At 38.2% G+C, this 17,127-nt stretch overlaps 1 protein-coding gene across 5 annotated transcripts in view; it reads left to right on the top strand.

The window, feature by feature from the left end:
- The window catches only part of pbx3b (pre-B-cell leukemia homeobox 3b), an 87,515-nt gene extending 84,437 nt beyond the window's left edge, over positions 1-3,078 (top strand). For 3 of the 5 annotated variants that reach the window (XM_079896697.1, XM_079896696.1, XM_079896694.1), the window contains one exon: positions 1,370-3,072. Coding sequence is in view for 2 of the 5 variants with exons in the window: in XM_079896694.1 (XP_079752820.1) it covers positions 1,370-1,462 (93 nt within the window). In the remaining 3 variants the exon portion in view is untranslated. Of the gene's footprint in view, positions 1-1,369 lie in introns of all 5 variants that reach the window. The other 2 variants (XM_079896695.1, XM_079896693.1) reach the window with 1 other exon arrangement.
- Positions 3,079-17,127: the final 14,049 nt, after the last annotated feature.

Genomic DNA, 17,127 nt, shown 5'->3' with positions numbered 1-17,127 from the left:
CAAAACCCATGATAAAAGCACAATATTTTGGTTTTTTTTTTTCTGCGGCCCACAACCCTTTCGTAACTTATCTGCTACAGATTTTCAGGTCGTGACCTACCAGTTGGGAGCTATGGCTTACCTTTACTCTCTGTTGTGGTGATATGGAGAAAGAGAGGTAGAATTAGATGGGGGGATTTAAGCGTTATTTTGGAGGGAAACTATCCAGCAAAGGCTAGTCTCCGATGAGAGCCGAGCGATTGAATCAGAAGCACTCAGGCGAGCAGGGTGGAGGAAAGGCCTGCACCGTCACTTCCACTCAGCATCCTTCGAGCTCCCCCCCTCCCTCCCCTTGACTGACATCAAAATATGGAGCGACAAGCTGTCGGCCCACCGCTGAAATCTGATTAGACATTGATTTCAGCAATCGTTCCCATTGGCCACAACATTTATGCGAATTTGTTTTCTGAGAGCGAGGGAAGCAGGGACCGAGAGAGAGGGAGAAACCAATGTGGGTTTAACGTGGCAAGATGGCCGTCGGCATGTCAGACAGTAGATCAGAGGAGACACTCTCTCTTATTAATTTCTTAATATATTAGTATGCATATGTATGCATGCTTCGCACGTACAAACCAGGATTAGGACACACACTTCACTGCAAGCAGACAAACAAACACACCCACACTTCTCATCACACATGCTTCTGTGAATATATGAATACTGGAAATTTATATTCTTTTACATAGCAAATTGCACATGATTTATGGGATGTCTCGTAGTACATATAAATACATATATCTTTTTTTACTGTATTTATATTCGATTATTTACAAAATGGCATATATATTTTTAATTTTTATTTACACACACACACACATATATATATATATATATATATAAATATAAATGTTCTTTCACTGTAAAATTAGTTGTGTGGCGAAACCAGTATAACCAGTATAATTTCCTAACGCAAGTAACTTTGGGTTAGTTTACTTTTTATGTAAAGTAATGTGTTACGTTACTTTTGCGTTACTTTTTCCCACGTGGGATGGGTATACTTGTTCTGATTTTGGCAAAAGTAAAGGACCTTTCACACCAAAAGTGAAATGACACAGTAGGAGAATGTTCAACACTCTTACTTGAGCAAAAAAAACAAAAACAAAAAATAAACACAAACATGCTGTTTATCTAAAGCAATTTTTGCTTATTAGTATGGTTAAATTGGATCAGCAAAGGTCAGCAGCAGAGGCACTGAGGCAGTGAGATTAATTACATAAAGTATATTTGTGTTATTTAAAATATTTCATTACTGCAGTTGGCATTTCAATGGTTTTATTCATTTTTCGTCACCCCCAACAATATTAATAGCAGTTCTTTTTCCTGTTTTTAGGGTAATGGGGGATGGCAGGATGCTACGACTCCATCCTCTGTGATCTCCCCTACAGAAGGCCCTGGTAGTGTGCACTCTGATACCTCGAACTGATCTCCTCATTGACACGGCCCCTTCTCAAGCTGTGGATAACCAATCACAGAACTACAAAACCACAGACTGACCAATCAGAGACACAGAATAAACTCTCACAGCTAATCCAGAAACATCCTAATGGAATCATCCACAGTGCTTTTCCACAGTGTTTTGGAAGCTGGACATTTCTTAGCCGTAACATCAGTCCACTGCAGTTTTTACTAACGATCTCTCCAATCATATTAAACCAATATGTTTCTTTTATCATTTAAAGTGTACAAGCTCAAACTGTTATTTGTTTTAATTACTGGTCATAACCCCTCTCCATTGTTCTAACCGACTGTCGGCGAAGCTTTAGTGCAGGAATACAACTGATACTTACAAAGGTATATTCATATGATGCTAACCGATGCATTTAACAGGGCTAAATGCTATAGAAGGCAGCTTGGGGAATTCATTTCTGATTTTTTATTTTTTATTTTGTATTAATGTCACACCTAGCAATGACCTTAACAAGTCCACCTACAAAAGGCAATCCACTCCATTTTGGGGGGTGATTTTTAAATGCCTGGCAATTTATGTCTTTTTTTAAAAACACAAAACGTTATCAATATTCAGTTCACTACAATTATTGAAGAAAGTGTAGAAGACTTAAAAAGGAAATATGGGTCATCTTGTTGGATGCTTTTCTGGCAATTTTTCATTCAAAAACATTCTTGTATATGACATAGCTTGAGAGTATTTATACATCTCACAAATAAATGCTCAGCTTTATTACCTCATTGAAACTCATAGAAAACCAATAGATTTAAAACATTTCTTTAGCTTATAGTGCTCTCACTGACTACCTCTCAACAAAATCACCACCACCGCTTTTTGTCTATTACTTTCTGTCATTCTTTTTTTTTTTTTTTTTTTGTCTTTTTAAAAATACTTTTTTACTTTTGTTAGTTTGGATTGGTTCCATCTTGTAAGAAATTTGCTCTCTCTGTCTCTCGCTCTTTATGTAATCTAATGTATATTTTAACCTTCTAAGAAAACTAAGTTGCTTTGTTGCAACTTTTAAACGAAAAAAAGAAAAAAAATAACCATAATATTAATAATACAAATAACACTGAGAGTATGGAGAGTACAGTGGCTGTTGGAGGGGAATTTTGTGCTGGATCTCGGGGGACGGAACAGGGAGGGGGAAATACGATCATAAAATTAACACCAAACAGTAAAACTGTTGTAAATACTGAAGAACATTTTGAATGTTGCTCATCTTGTTACTAATTCATGCAAAAAAGAAATAAAAAATTAATAAATAAAAACCCATGATTAAAAAAAAAGAAAACCTGTAATGCATAGAGGTTTCAGTATTCAGAATTGTACATTTCAAACCCTGTGTGACAGGGTTCCGACTTTCTTTCTTTTTTTTTTTTTTCTTTTTTTTTTTTTTTTTTGTATCGTATGTGATTCTGAAACTGATAAAAAAAAAAAAAGTCATACAAAATTTATTTGTGACAGTGGTTCTAATGTATTAAAGATGTTTCGTGTTTCTTTCTAACCAGACTACACCCTGGACTGAAAAGTCTTCCTTGTGGTAGTTATGTGTAATTTCAAACATGAATAAACGGTTTTCCTTTCATGACAGTTTTGATATTGCCTTGTTTGTTTTAATTGCACTTGAAGTGATGATGATGCTAATAATAATAATAATAATATAATGTAAACAGATTGAAATTGATTAAAGTTATTACATTGGTTTACATACTTTAGTATTACATACATTAGCACAAACGTTACTTTTGTATATGAAAACAACTGTACTTCTGTTATATGCATACACATGTGGATCCATGCACATATCAAAAAACAAGGTCTTGTTCATTTGCATGAATACCTCTTCATGCCAATTTCAACAAAGTGAAAGATTTATTCTCCTCCAACGCGCATGTATCAAATCAAGCACACACGCCGAACTAAACACAACACCCCATTTTGCTAACGCGTAAGTGCTTGTGTCACATTACTTAGACAATCATACGCCAATATCTTAAATGCATTAGTACACGTCTATGCAAACCACACATGCGCATGACAGAGCTTCTAAGAAGAATTGACAGTCCCCACATAGAAAGCATGGTTCTCCCTGCAGGCTTGTTCTCTGTCAAAGAGAAAGAGAGGGATTTTAGCATAGTGAGGGCTGCTGGGGCCAAATGAATTATTTGGTTTGATAGGGATCCATGGAACAGCTTGTGAGAAGCTATTCCATGTGGCATGGCGACATGTGACAAGATTGCATTAATAGTACTAATTGTTGCCTGAGCCCTTTGACAAATGCAACTAAATTAATAGCTTCCTTTAATTGGCCTGTTTGTGAATTCGCACTCAAGCCAAAATCCTTTTTATTTTTTATTTTAACAAATAAACAGGATGTGATCTCTAGACAATGAGTCAAGCTTGAGCTTCCTATGGGAGTCTGGCTTTGTAGAGAATGGATAAAGGCTGAAAAATGGAACACATCCAGCGCTTTTTTTTAATTTAATAATAAATAATAGTGACAGTTTGGGATGATGTGGTGATGAGGCCTAGTGGTGTACACATTCCATAGAGTATGTGGCCGTATTCAAAGTGAACGCTTTCCACTCTTCCATTCTTGTCTTGTCGACAGACTCAAGTGCGTGGAGTACGTCAGAAACTGAACGCGCATCTATGTACTGTATTCAGTGTAGAGAGAGTCAGTGATTATAATGGGTTCTATTTTCTTTTAGTGCGACGTGACGCTCATATCCAATGTAGGCGAATGTCAGCCGTTTAGCGACTGAATGCCAGTGGGCAGAGCATATGGTGCAATGATGCATAACTTTTCGTCGATGTCTTGCACTGGAGGCAGTCAAATGCAAATATATTTGCTTGTGTGGCGTCACAGATCCCGGATCACAGATCAAACAACCTTATTTTTAGAATAAGAACAAGTGCAGCCATTTTACTCTTATGCCGTTTCCTAAAAAGATGCGGGGCTTCATTTATGAAATGTTGTGTTGAAACCATCCTACATTGATCTTATGATCATTCCTCCAATGTGCGATTACGATCATACACAGTAAAAGAAATGGACACAGCGACCCCATGGACTTCAACGGAGAAAAGTTAAGTCAATTAGAAGCACTCACTTCCTGATGGCTGAGCGTACTGTGCAGCCTCAAACTGAGCTTGACGACGTAGATGTGATGTGAGCAACCTGTCTGACAGTTGTAAGTCTTCTAGTAGCTGTGCCAAGAGAAATCTGAATCATTCCCTTCCGAATCTTGCAGAGACGGAGAGCGTGAGTAGGAGCTGTCCATGAGCTAGGAGCAGGAATAACTTTATGACTCTCTATGGGTTTCTCCCTTGACTTTATCAGACTTTATGCCTCCACGTCCCCCCGATTGCCCGAGAGCGTCTCCTCCTGTCTATAAGGTAATTTCTCTACTGTGCGACAGAGAGTCACGTGGTTATGACGCAATCGCTAGCCTATTTTTACTAAAACGTCTTCTACGGAGCCATAACGTAAGATACAAGGTAATGGAGCCTTTTATACATTGTCGTGTTTCTTTAGAAAAAAACAATGGACAAATGGAGTCTTTAAACACCTCAGATGTAAAGTTATTCACTGTCAAAGTGACGCCAAAATGAATGGGAGTCAATGGAATGCTAACAGCAGGTGATGGCTTGCTAGCCAATGGCGGCCCCCAGGAAAGGTACGCTTTCCAGGTGCTGGATTACCCCCTTGTTTACGATCTGCTTACGCATGATATCGCTTGTTTTTGCTTCTTCTTTGTCTGTGCTTTGATCAGGAAATTCAGTACTCTTTCAGAATATGCCTAATAGCGCCTTCTACCATAAAACAGTGAAAACACAGAAAGATGGAAATTTCCGTCAATGGCGGGGAAGCGTTGTCTCACAAATGACGTAAATTTCCATCAATGGCGGGGGAGAGTTAAATCTATAAATCGCAAATGATCTTGATATTGTGCTCAGCTAATTGGCCTTGTAAACGCCGCCTAAGCTTATCGCACGCATAAATAGCGAATGTGTTGAGTAAATTTGGCCCGAGAGTGTGGATTGGTTAGTAGTGGGGCCTAAATGGACCAAAATAGCCATAATAACGGTAGCCTGGATGCCAGCCAAACTTAGCCCCGCCCACAACATTTGAGGTCGGGAAGTTTGGTCTTGACTTGATCCGTTGTGGAGCAACTATGCTTGAACCAGAGCTGTTCGGATCAATCAAATTGTCAGGGCGGGCTTTATACGATGATGGACAGATGATCAACATCGCTTGGGTTGAATTTGTTTACAACAAAGATGACTGCCGCTGGAGAATTGAGATGTGTAGAAATGAATGAATAACATACGTCACTTACTCCGTTGCTCTGATTGGTTGTAGGTCTATCCAATTGAGTGCAGATGCATTGTCTTTCCTGGTTCGGTTGAAACACGCCCCTTAATCACAGCCCAGTGGAGCAGTATCAGACTCATATTCTGACTAGAATCTGAGTATGACGACGTCAGGCTATAATAACAGATCTTCTCACCCTAAATCAATGGTAAAATATGCACACCAGATAATAGAGCAACAATGCAGTGCAAATACTGACTTTCCCAAGACAACTTCATATTAGCAGACAAAAGATAGAACCATTACCAAGCTCAGTGTAAGGTCATGCACTGCAGTTAATGTGCCACTTTAAACCTAGTAGTGCTTACTTAGACTAGGAGTTTTACAGCACTTTCTGTTCTGACTAATGACCTGATTGGCTTTGCAAGCAGAAAAAGATATAATGGTTCAAAGGGAAGAAAGTCTATTGCTGGAAGATACAGGACTAATCATTTTGCCATGAGAAATTACACACTCTTTTTTTGATTATTTCACCACCAAAATGATCAGAAACTGTTTTCGGAAGCTTGTCAAACCATCTGCAAATATCAGCCTAGTTTCAAGTCATCGTCATCTTTCCTTTATTTATCTTTTTTTTTCTTGGATGGCCGGGAGAGAGGCACAGCGATAAACAGTTTGACCTTCAAATCTTGTTGCAGGTAAACCTATTTAGCATTGCCTCAGTCAACTGCTCCCGGTGGTCAGTACCTCTAGTAATTAGAGGGGCAGCGCAAATCATATACAGACCTTGAATAATGAAAGCCAATTTAAACAATTCCCCCTCTGATCCTACTGGAATGATTTACCTGCCAATGTGGGCCTTCAATAGCCTCATTTGTTGCATTTGTGTTTTTGTATATTAATGTAATGTGGGCGCTGAGAGGGGTTTGACTGCTAAGAGAGGGTGTGTGTGTCTGTGTGCGCTCATTTAAAGGGAAAAATGTGTTTTTATCCTGACTGAAAGCTGATTATTATGGAAGCCTGTTTCTGCCTCAAGAGGAAAAAAAGGGTAATTGCGACATTATTTCTTGTAATTGCGAGTTTATATCTACCATTTGGCAATTTCATTTCTCATCATTTTGAATTTATAATTTGCTATGTGAATATATCAGAGGATGTGAATTTAAGAGTGTTCACACTTGTAGTTTGGTTCTCTCAAAAGAAAATGACACATTTAGTCATGGATCGCTTAGCATTCACGCTGTCATTTTTAACACCAAACCTAAAGATAAAAAAAAAAGGCTTTTATGACATGTATTTTGCTGCAAATCTTGTCGAACTGTGTGCTGGGCTAAATGCACTCACTGTATGTGTATAAATATGATGGTATGGAGCTGAGAACTTGTGAAGAGCTTATAAAATGTGTATATGTGTCAAAACAGCGGCAGGAATCCCTCTGTCACACACAAACGAAGATCTGCTGCGAGGAGACGCGGTTCTGATGCCTGTATCGAAATGTGATACGCAACATCGCAAATGGGTGCTTCTCAATAATCAAATTGATGCTTCCTCACTGTAAAAATTATATGATCACTAAGTTATAACCAGCCCGTTTTCATCCCAAGGCGTCATATACTGGCGCTTTTGACATTTCGTCTACATTGAACGCACATGGCACCCTTTAGCGTCAATATGAGACGCAGATAGATATGGGCCAGAAGGCGCCTCCTAGCGGTCTAACCCTAACCCTACCCCAGACCTAAACCTACCCATAACCGAACAAAGCTCTGTGCATCTCATATTGACGCTAAAGGGTGCCATGTGCGTTCGATGTAGACTAAATGTCAAAAGCGTCAGTATATGATGCCCTAGGATGAGAATGCGTTGGTTTTAACATGTGTTTTTACATTGCTTTAACTTTCAAATAAGTTTTACAAGATTCAACAAAAACATTTTAAAGTCATTTTAATGCAATTTAAGTTGAAATGAATTAAACATCCAAGTTTAATGTACTTAAAAATTTAAGGCAGCAACTTTTTTTTTTTTTTACAGTGCCCATTTCCTCGCTTCCCCAGCCTTCAGCCCGTGACCTGGAAACAGATCGAACTCAGCCATTTGAAGGGCATCTTAATTCTCTAATTACACCGCGAGGAGGTGAGGAATGGGGAGTGAGGACGCTTCCTGAGGAGTCATGAGGGAGGATACAACTGTATTAATACACAATCTGTAATACCCTTATTATTAAGGGGGTGGAGCTAAGATGGGAGGAAAGGAAACAAGGCTGCACAAATTATAAATGAGTGTAAAGTATAACCGGTCCTGCTCGACCCTCTCCAAGCGGGATTCGAACTGGGGCCTCCAGCTAGGGAGGTGGGGGCGTTAATAAGGATGCTATAGAAAGGAGCCTCTAGCGTGCCTCTTGAGGCCAGCGGAGTGAGGTTTACATGCACAGCTCTTAATGGCCTACGTCCGTACACTCACCCCCCTAAACCTCACTCCCATCCGGGTCACGGCACCAAAATGTAGCTGTTCCTACTCAACCTGCTCCAAGCGGGATTCAAAACGAGGTCGCTGGCGTGGGAGGCAGGCACCGCGGTCTCTAGTGTCAGTCGCTAGCGAGCCTCTTAAGGCCAGGGGAGTGAGGTTTTTGTACTGGCCTATGTACTTTACAGAAGCACCCTATGACGAGAAAAAGAAGGTATGCTTGAGCATTCTGTCTTTTAAAGTGGTCGCATCTTGTGACAGCATGTCCTGTTTTTGGTTCGTTCACATGTCTTTGGTCCGTGTTGCGTTCATATTTCATTCGAATATTCATTCATATTTCACCGCACCAGAGTTTGTTTGGAAGTGGACCGAGACACATCTTTTCAGCGGTCTCGGTCTACTTGTTTGGTGTGCACCAGGTTTCGGATGTCTGCTTTAACACTTATTCAAATGAACCGCACTAACAGAGCAATCGCACCAGGGTTTGTTTTAATCTCACCAAACATGCTAGATCTCACAATGAAATTCTCATATCTCATTATGTGACTGTTTCACAATGTGAATGTCATGCAGTGCTTCTCTCTTTCAAGTGTGGCTTTGGCTTTGTTTCTCGTAATTGAGACTTTATATTTTACAATAGTTTTGAAACATGACTTTGCATCTTGCACTTGTAATTTCTTTACTTTTACTTTTTGCCATTTGCCATACTTCTCAAACTAGATTTTTTTTTTTTTTTGATGAAAGAAAAAAAAAAAAAGCTTTTTCACCAGCTTTGAAAAAGAGTAGGCCTAAACTTTGAAAGGCTCACGCACTCAGTGAAACAGCGCAGACCGTGAAAATTAAGTATAGGAGGGTTGAGCTTAAGCTTTGAATGTATAAATATAAATGTAGTTTAAGTGCAGCAAATTGTATCACTTCTAATGCATTATGAGGACACATTCATTTAAAAAAAATAAAGATGTGCACAGATAAATCATTTATAATATTGCGACATTCCATTAAAAATAAGAATCGACAATTTTGAATTCATGGTGATTTTAAAGCAATGCAATAGCTTATTAAGCATAATGGATGGTGCAGATCTTTACAATGTGATTGTTGACAAAAACTTCACTTACAAAAACATTACTGCATCTTATGGATAGTGTTCAACTTCACCCATGTTGGAATTTTGAGAACAGTGATGTAAGTTGTGGTGTCTGAAATATGCTGTCAAAAAAGATAAGATGTGATTTAAAAGGCTGCAAAAATCAAAGACATCAGTTTTTATCCCCACCCAGTCAGCCCTCTGCCAAAATAAAACAAGATTCACACTTCATAACAACTATTGAGACTTCATTGTGAGTTGTCAGCATCCTCGGTCTGAGCATCACTCTTCCTCACCGTCTTCCGTCTCTCCTCCCCTCCAAACACTCGGCTGTAAAGGTGAGGACTTAATTGAACCTGGTTTGGAGGTGACTGCAGAAGCCGGCCACACTCGCAGCAATTAACTGAAATGTCAGCCGCTTCTAATTCGAGTTATTCTGTCTGTCTGTGGTGGAAAGGGCTTCCTCCATGGGTCATTGGCTACCAATTTAAAATGGAAATTGACATCCATTTATTCCCATTTTCGCTGCAGACTCGTCCAAAATGAACCATGCCTTTTAACCCAACCGAGAAGATGGAAAAGTAGATCGCAAGAGTCCTTTTTTATTTTTTCTATTTTGCACTACTCTGAATAATGGATAATGCCGCAGTAATACAGCAAACAAAAGCAATAGGGAGAACATCATAATTCTCTGGTCCTCCATAACTGGCTAAATGTGTTTAAATCAGCAGAATCAACCAAAGGACCTTTAATGTAAGGGAAATTACATTTGTTAAAGACAATGTCTATTAGGATTGTCTCTAAGGTTCATTAAAGACAACATTTCCCCTGTAAAATTTAGCACGAAAAGCATGCATCATTAAATATGGAAATCCTGAATTTTATTAGCAATCTGCTAGATCTGAGCTGACGCCAATTAAATTAAAAGAAGATATCATTTATTAAGCTAGAGTTCATATTCTGTTAAATATGAAATGTAATTTTCTTCTCGTATTGATTAATTGCTGCTGGTGCATTGTTCAAAGACCCATGTAACATTTCAGCGAAAGGACATTGTTTATTCATTAAAATTTTAAACCATCCTTTTTGCTCGATGCTCCATCCATCTAGTTGCTCCTCAGCTAGAAATAAAATGTCTGTAATTTAAAACTATAAATTAAAAAATACATTTGAAAGTGTAAAAAGAAAAAGCAAACCTCCTATTTTTCATTAGAGGGCTTTAATATTTCATTCACTTCACTGATGCTATTTTTTCTCATCTACTTCTCTCTTTCACAAACCCACACATATTTAATCAGTCAACATTTTTTTTTTAAATGGGCAGCCCTCTGATATTAACATCTAAAAGAATATAAAGATAGCATTCAAATAGAAAACAGTTCTTTTAATGTGTAAAAATATTTCGCAATATTACTGTTTTTACTGCAGTTTTGCATCCCTAGTGAGCATAAAAGACTTTTTTCCAAATAAATTGTAATGCTTCCGAACTTTTGACAGGTACCGTAAAACATGCTATTGACCAATCAGCAACAAATATTTGAAATTGATCTGTTATTGATTACTGTAATCGATTACTCTGACTTTGTCTCAGAGCAAGGTGTTTATTTATTCATTTTTTTCATCCGGCTATTTTGTCGAGTCTAGACGGATCGAGCGGATCTTTGACAGGTGCTGATTCACCTCTCGTACCATTTCGTTGAACTATAAAAACATCAACAGCAATATGACACACAGGACACTAGTGAGACTTCCCACTTGCCCACATGTAAGTATTCCACACACAATTTTCCAGAAGCTACCCTGCAGCCTGAGGAAGGGGACGGGGAGGGCGAACAGAGTGGAGATGTGTTGATTGGTACTTGTTAAAGTATGATGTATGGCCCTCTCGGAGAGTACAGCTATCTGGAAGTCATTACAGTGGTCTCTCTTATTCTCCAACCAAAGTGAACTCTACATTTTAAAGGAGAATGTCCAGCTCTTTAATATCTGAATATAAATGGAGTGGTTATTTTAGAATGAGCGTGTGATTTATGACAGATACTTTGTCAAATTAAGTATACTTTGGGGTTGGGAGTTCGACTGAGCTCTGAAGTTTGCCGCTGTGGTTCAATTCACACTTTGTTCACAGTTGTAGCATGTCACCGTTTGATTAATGTGACGGAGGACATCCGGGCTGCTGGATAAGAAGGATAGGTTATGATCCCTGAGTTTCTATCATGGTTGAATGTTTAATATGATCATATTTGGGTGGTGTGTAGCTACAGACACATGGACACACGTGGTTCCGGAAAGCATTATCCGAAGAAGACTATGTAGAAGGGGTCATCCTTGAGTTATCATTTTACCCTTGATCAAGGACAGTTAACCAAAAAACACCCTCATGTCGTTCCAAACCTGTATGAATGGCCTCTGTGGAACACAACAATAACTGTAGCCTACTGGTTGCTCTTCAAAAATGATATAAATCATATACTGTATATCGTATATATAAAAGTGATGTGTAACGGTTCATGTATTCATCCCGAACCGTTGTCACGGTTCAGTGCATACAGTCAGACGGAAAAAGAGTAGGCCAAAACTTTGAAAGGCTCACGCACTCAGTGAAACAGCGCGGACCGTGAAGATTAAGTATAGGAGGGTTGAGCTTAAGCTTTGAAGGTATAAATGTAGTTTAAGTGGAGCAAATTGTATCACTTCTAATGCACAAGTTTTATTTTTCATTATTCTATTTTTTTTGTACCCTTATAACACAAGTTTTATAGCCGACTGTGAACAAATACCTTTTGTTTTTGTATCAGCCCTGCGAAAAAATATGACCTGTGCAAGAGTACATTCTGTTTACTGATTGGTCCTTAATACACTAAAGGAGGCTGGAGGACTAAATGCCCCTAGGTGGAACAAACTGTAATTTACGCAATTGTCTGTTCAAAATAAATAAAACCTAGCATTGGGGATTTGTTGCTTTTTCTGGTAACACTTAGCCTGGCTAACGTCAGACCTCGTCTCATTGAGACGTGGTCTGGGAACCACATGTTCATTTTCTCGTATTTGAGGCGTGGTTTACAAATGCCCAGAGCCGTTTATTGGGCGCTACGAATGTCTATCAAATGCGCCTGTACTTAGCTCATAGCCAATCGTTTCAATTATACCAGATGACGTATGTAGAGCGACAGAAATTCGACGAGGAAGAAGACGAAATAAACTTGCGTTCTAAACTACTTAGAACACTATCTAAGGCTGCATCGAAAGGTAACTTCGCGTCTGATGCCATGTTGGATCCATAGATATAAACAAACTGCTTCGGTCTGTCGCATAGACGTCGTCATCGCCTTGCTGCTCCCTCCCTGTTCTGTGATTGGTTCCCTTTTTGAGGGGAAAATCTGGTCCATGGTGTCCAGGTTGCCTAGCAGCGTGAATAAAATCGCGCTGCGCGCAAGGCAGCATGGGGAAACCCAGGCTAGGTAACACTTTAGTTTAGGGTCCAATTCTCACTATTAACTAGTTGTTTATTAGCATGCTTATTACTAGGATATTGGCTGTTTAATAGTAATTATAAAGCACATATTAATGCCTTATTCTGCATGACCATATTTTACATCCCTTAATCCTACCTATTACCTAAACTTAACAACCCTACTAACTAATAAGCAGTAATTAAGGGTTTATTGAGGCAGGGTTGACGCCAGGCCATACTAGGACTTCAGATGACGCCAACTCTGAATCAACATACACAACTGCCAAATTTTCTATATATTGTAATCATTATGATCACAACTTGTAATAATTGCTTTAATGAGCTCAGTGTTTCTGCCTAAACGAAGACCTGAAGTGGGACGGTCACATTTGCTCTATTGCAAAAAAGGCCCAGCAGAGGTTGTACTTCCTTCACTAGCTAAAAAAAATACAACCTGCCACAAGTGCTGCTGATGCAGTTCTGCAGTCATTGAGTGTGTTCTCTGAACTTCAGTAACTTAACTTACTCGAGTTACATTTCAATCTAATCCTCATGTAAAGCTATATCAAATGGGTTAAGCTGATTTGAAATATAGAGCACAAGTTGTATGGAAGACTTTTATGCTTGTTTTTGCCTTGAAAGATTCTGCCCCCATTTATTGTAATTACATAGAAAAGAGCAACCTGTTCAATTCTTGAAACTGTCTATTTTCATATGAAGTTTTGGGTGCATTGTTTCTTTAACCTCATGTTTCTGCAAGGTTTCTAATGAGGTGCTATTCAATGGCGATACAGTATGAAATTCCTCAGGCTTTGGTTCTGTGGTGATAAATAAAGATTCGACTGATGTATTTTCCAGGTGTGTTTTAGGCATTTACAGCTTCAAAATAAAGACTGCAATACAAATAGTTATGGAACACTTGCTAATGTCCACACAATTATCATGAAGTTCTCTTTTGAGAATCCAATTAAAACTTTTGAGCTTTGAAAAACCACGTTTTGTTTTCTTCACGCTTATGTAAATAGCTGGACTAATTATCACATGCCACAGTCCCCCTTCTCTAAACGCAACATTTTCAACAAAACATTTCAACAACAATCCAGTATCTCTCACCTCCAACCTTGAGCTATCCTACATGATATAAGGCTGCAGACGTTGTGTGAGGGAGAGGAGATAGTGTACACCGTTCATGGGGACTTATCTGTGAGTTTTGGGCATTGGCAGATCTGTGAAGACTGGTGACAGTAGACAGGTGTTCCCTTTACCTCTCAACACAGGGTTGTCAGGCAGCATAGCAACGCTTTTGTGCTCTTAAAGTGCAGTGACATCACAGACACATCACTGAATCTGACTTTTCCCCCTTTCTATCTCAATTTTGCCCTATATTTGCTTAGATTTTTTTTTCTCAGCAAGGATTAGTTGACACCAAAATGAAAATTCTGTCATTATTTACTAAACCTCGTTTCAAACTTATGCTAGTATTTTTCCATGGAACACACACACACACACACACACACACACACACACACACACACACACACACACACACGCACGCACGCACGCACACACACACACACACACACAGTTTGTTTACCTGTTATTGAGCACATTACATAGTATATAATTCCACTATAATAAATATAATCTAAAATAAAAGTTTGCATCTAAAATAAAAGTTTGTGTTTACATAATATATATGTGTGTACTGTGTATAATTATTTTGTATATATAAATACACACATATGAATCTATATATTTAAGAAATATTTGCATGTATTTACTGTATATATATTTATACGTATATATTTTTTATAAACAAATAACAAAAAAAATTAAAAAATAAAATTATATATATATATATATATATATATACTGTATATATATATATATATATATATATATATATAAAATTCTATGTCTTTTTTTATTTTATTTTATTTTAGTGGGCAACAATTAATCGCAATTAATCGCAACCAAATTAAAAGTTTGTGTTTACATACTATATGTACTGTGTATAATTATTTTGTATATTTAAATGCACACACATGCATGTATATATTTAAAAAAATGTGTTATTTGTATATAAATAATTATACTGTATATATAAAAATCTTCACAGATCTTTTTCATATAGTTCACAGTGGAGACATTATGTCAAGCTGCCTCCAAAATATAGTACTTAAGGTGCAGATCTGATGTCAATAACAGCACAGACTTAAATTTGCACAGGCATTGTGGAATGAGCGAGTCATTTTCATTTTTAGGTGAATTATCCCTATTATCAAATCTATCATTCTATCAATTTATTCCCTTTCCTAACTAAATGAGGACACTGACATTTATTGTACCAGGAGTGTCTGCATGGCAATATAGTGTTTCTCAAAATTTGGCATGTTTTCATATTTTGTAATAAAGAGATATTGGTGGTAGGATCCGTAGATTTGCTTTCCGAATTCCCCTTGCGCTTCATTTATATTTCATATTTTGTGTTTCACGTGGAATTAACAGCTGTGATTTGTTTTTGCCATCTGTAAGCTATTACTTGGACTTTATTTGGCTTTGTAACGATGGCGTGTTTTCGTCTTTGCATCTCTCTCGACAGGCGAAGCAGATCTCTGACAGGTGCTGAGGCTTTTGCTCAGGAGACTTGGAGAGTTGAGTTACTACTGCATTATTCAACTGAGCTTGGGTAAACAAACAAGGCTCCTCCGCCAAACAATGCGCTCTAACAAGGCAACACTGTGTAGTACAGGCCCCTGTGCTATATACTGTACTCACAATTTTCATTTAAAAAAGTCCTCCCTTCTCTGTAGATATCACTGAAAGTCCTCCTCCCCCCTCATCCCCATCTCTCCCCACATCCTGGCTTCTCTGGCTTTGGTCACACTGCACCCAATTTGTTTTTTAAATCCGATCTCTAGGACTGGCTGTCCACACTGTCATTTTGCAAGTGATTAAATCCAATCTGTTTGTTCAGACTGTGTCGCTTATATCTGGTATATCTACATGGGTTGCCATAATGACTTAAGCTCAGCATGGTGCTAAGAGACTCAAACAACATATGAGAGTATCTGTCACTGTGGAAAGAGAAGATGGAAAATTTGCATCATGAATGGAAAGCTTGCAAGGTGCATGCAACAATATAAGATAGAAGCTGTATTTTACATATTCATAAGTCTGTCCACCTTGTTTTTTTAAATGCAGAAATAAACTATTTCCCGTGAAATACAAGTAAATAACTAGAGTAACAAACTGTAAAACTATTTGCACTGTATTTATGATTACAATAAGAAACTAAAATAATACAATAACAAATTCTAGTCTGCAACATCAACCAGCATGTTTTTATACAGACTATAGTATATCAGAATATAGTTGTCAGTCTTCTATTTGAGTGCTTAATATGGTTACGGTTGTAAATCATTCGGTTATTTACTAAAGTGACAACAACCGCATTCTATTTTTATATTCATACGACCTCTCTCGTACGATATCGTAAGATTTTTGCTAAATCGTACATATTTTACGAGTTGCCCAATTCGTATGAATTCTTACGAATGACCTACCCCTGACCCCGCCCCTAAACCTACCCACACTGGGGTTTAGTCAAATCTTATGAATTTGTACTAGTGAGGTCGTACGAATTTGTATGAATTAGCCACCCCGTACTAGAATCCGTATGAAATGGTCGTGAGATAGCGTTGGATATTTCCTGTGAATGTGTGACTTTCTGTGAAAGTGCAAGAAACATTAGCTGCTATAGGTAAATAACTAGAAGAAAAAGTAAACGGTATCACCATTTGCACTTCAAACCAGTGTAATACATTCAAGAGAAACTATATGTAACTTTAAACTTTTGAGTTACTTCCGGAGGAACATTGCTTTGGTCATTCGTGAGTTTTGCTTCTGCTCTTCTACTCTGAATCTGATGGTTTGAGGTGCACACTGTACCTATGCATGGATAGGTGATCGCCTTCAGTGTGAATATCACTAGCGACATCAAAACTCCCCCAATAATGAAAAATAGCCATATGTCATATGGTCATAGGCTTGAGGACGTAGGAGCTGGGAAACAAGGAAGCATCAATTTGAGTTTTGAGAAGAAACCCTCTCTCTTATGTGATGACGTATTCACCAGAGGATGGGACAACCTGTCCTTCTCTCACATGAGATCACAGCAAAAGCAAACTCCACTGATCCAATAAATTCCCAAATGGACAAAATCCCTGCCCAACATTTTTTCTTGTTCAAGAAGCCATTTCACTCAGATATAGGCTGCGTCAAAAATGTAAGACATAGGTCAGTGGAACAAAAAA

Source organism: Squalius cephalus (genome assembly GCF_949319135.1).
Source record: "Squalius cephalus genome assembly, chromosome: 16".
Taxonomy (NCBI): domain Eukaryota; kingdom Metazoa; phylum Chordata; class Actinopteri; order Cypriniformes; family Leuciscidae; genus Squalius; species Squalius cephalus.
This window is presented reverse-complemented; position numbering and strand designations above follow the sequence as displayed.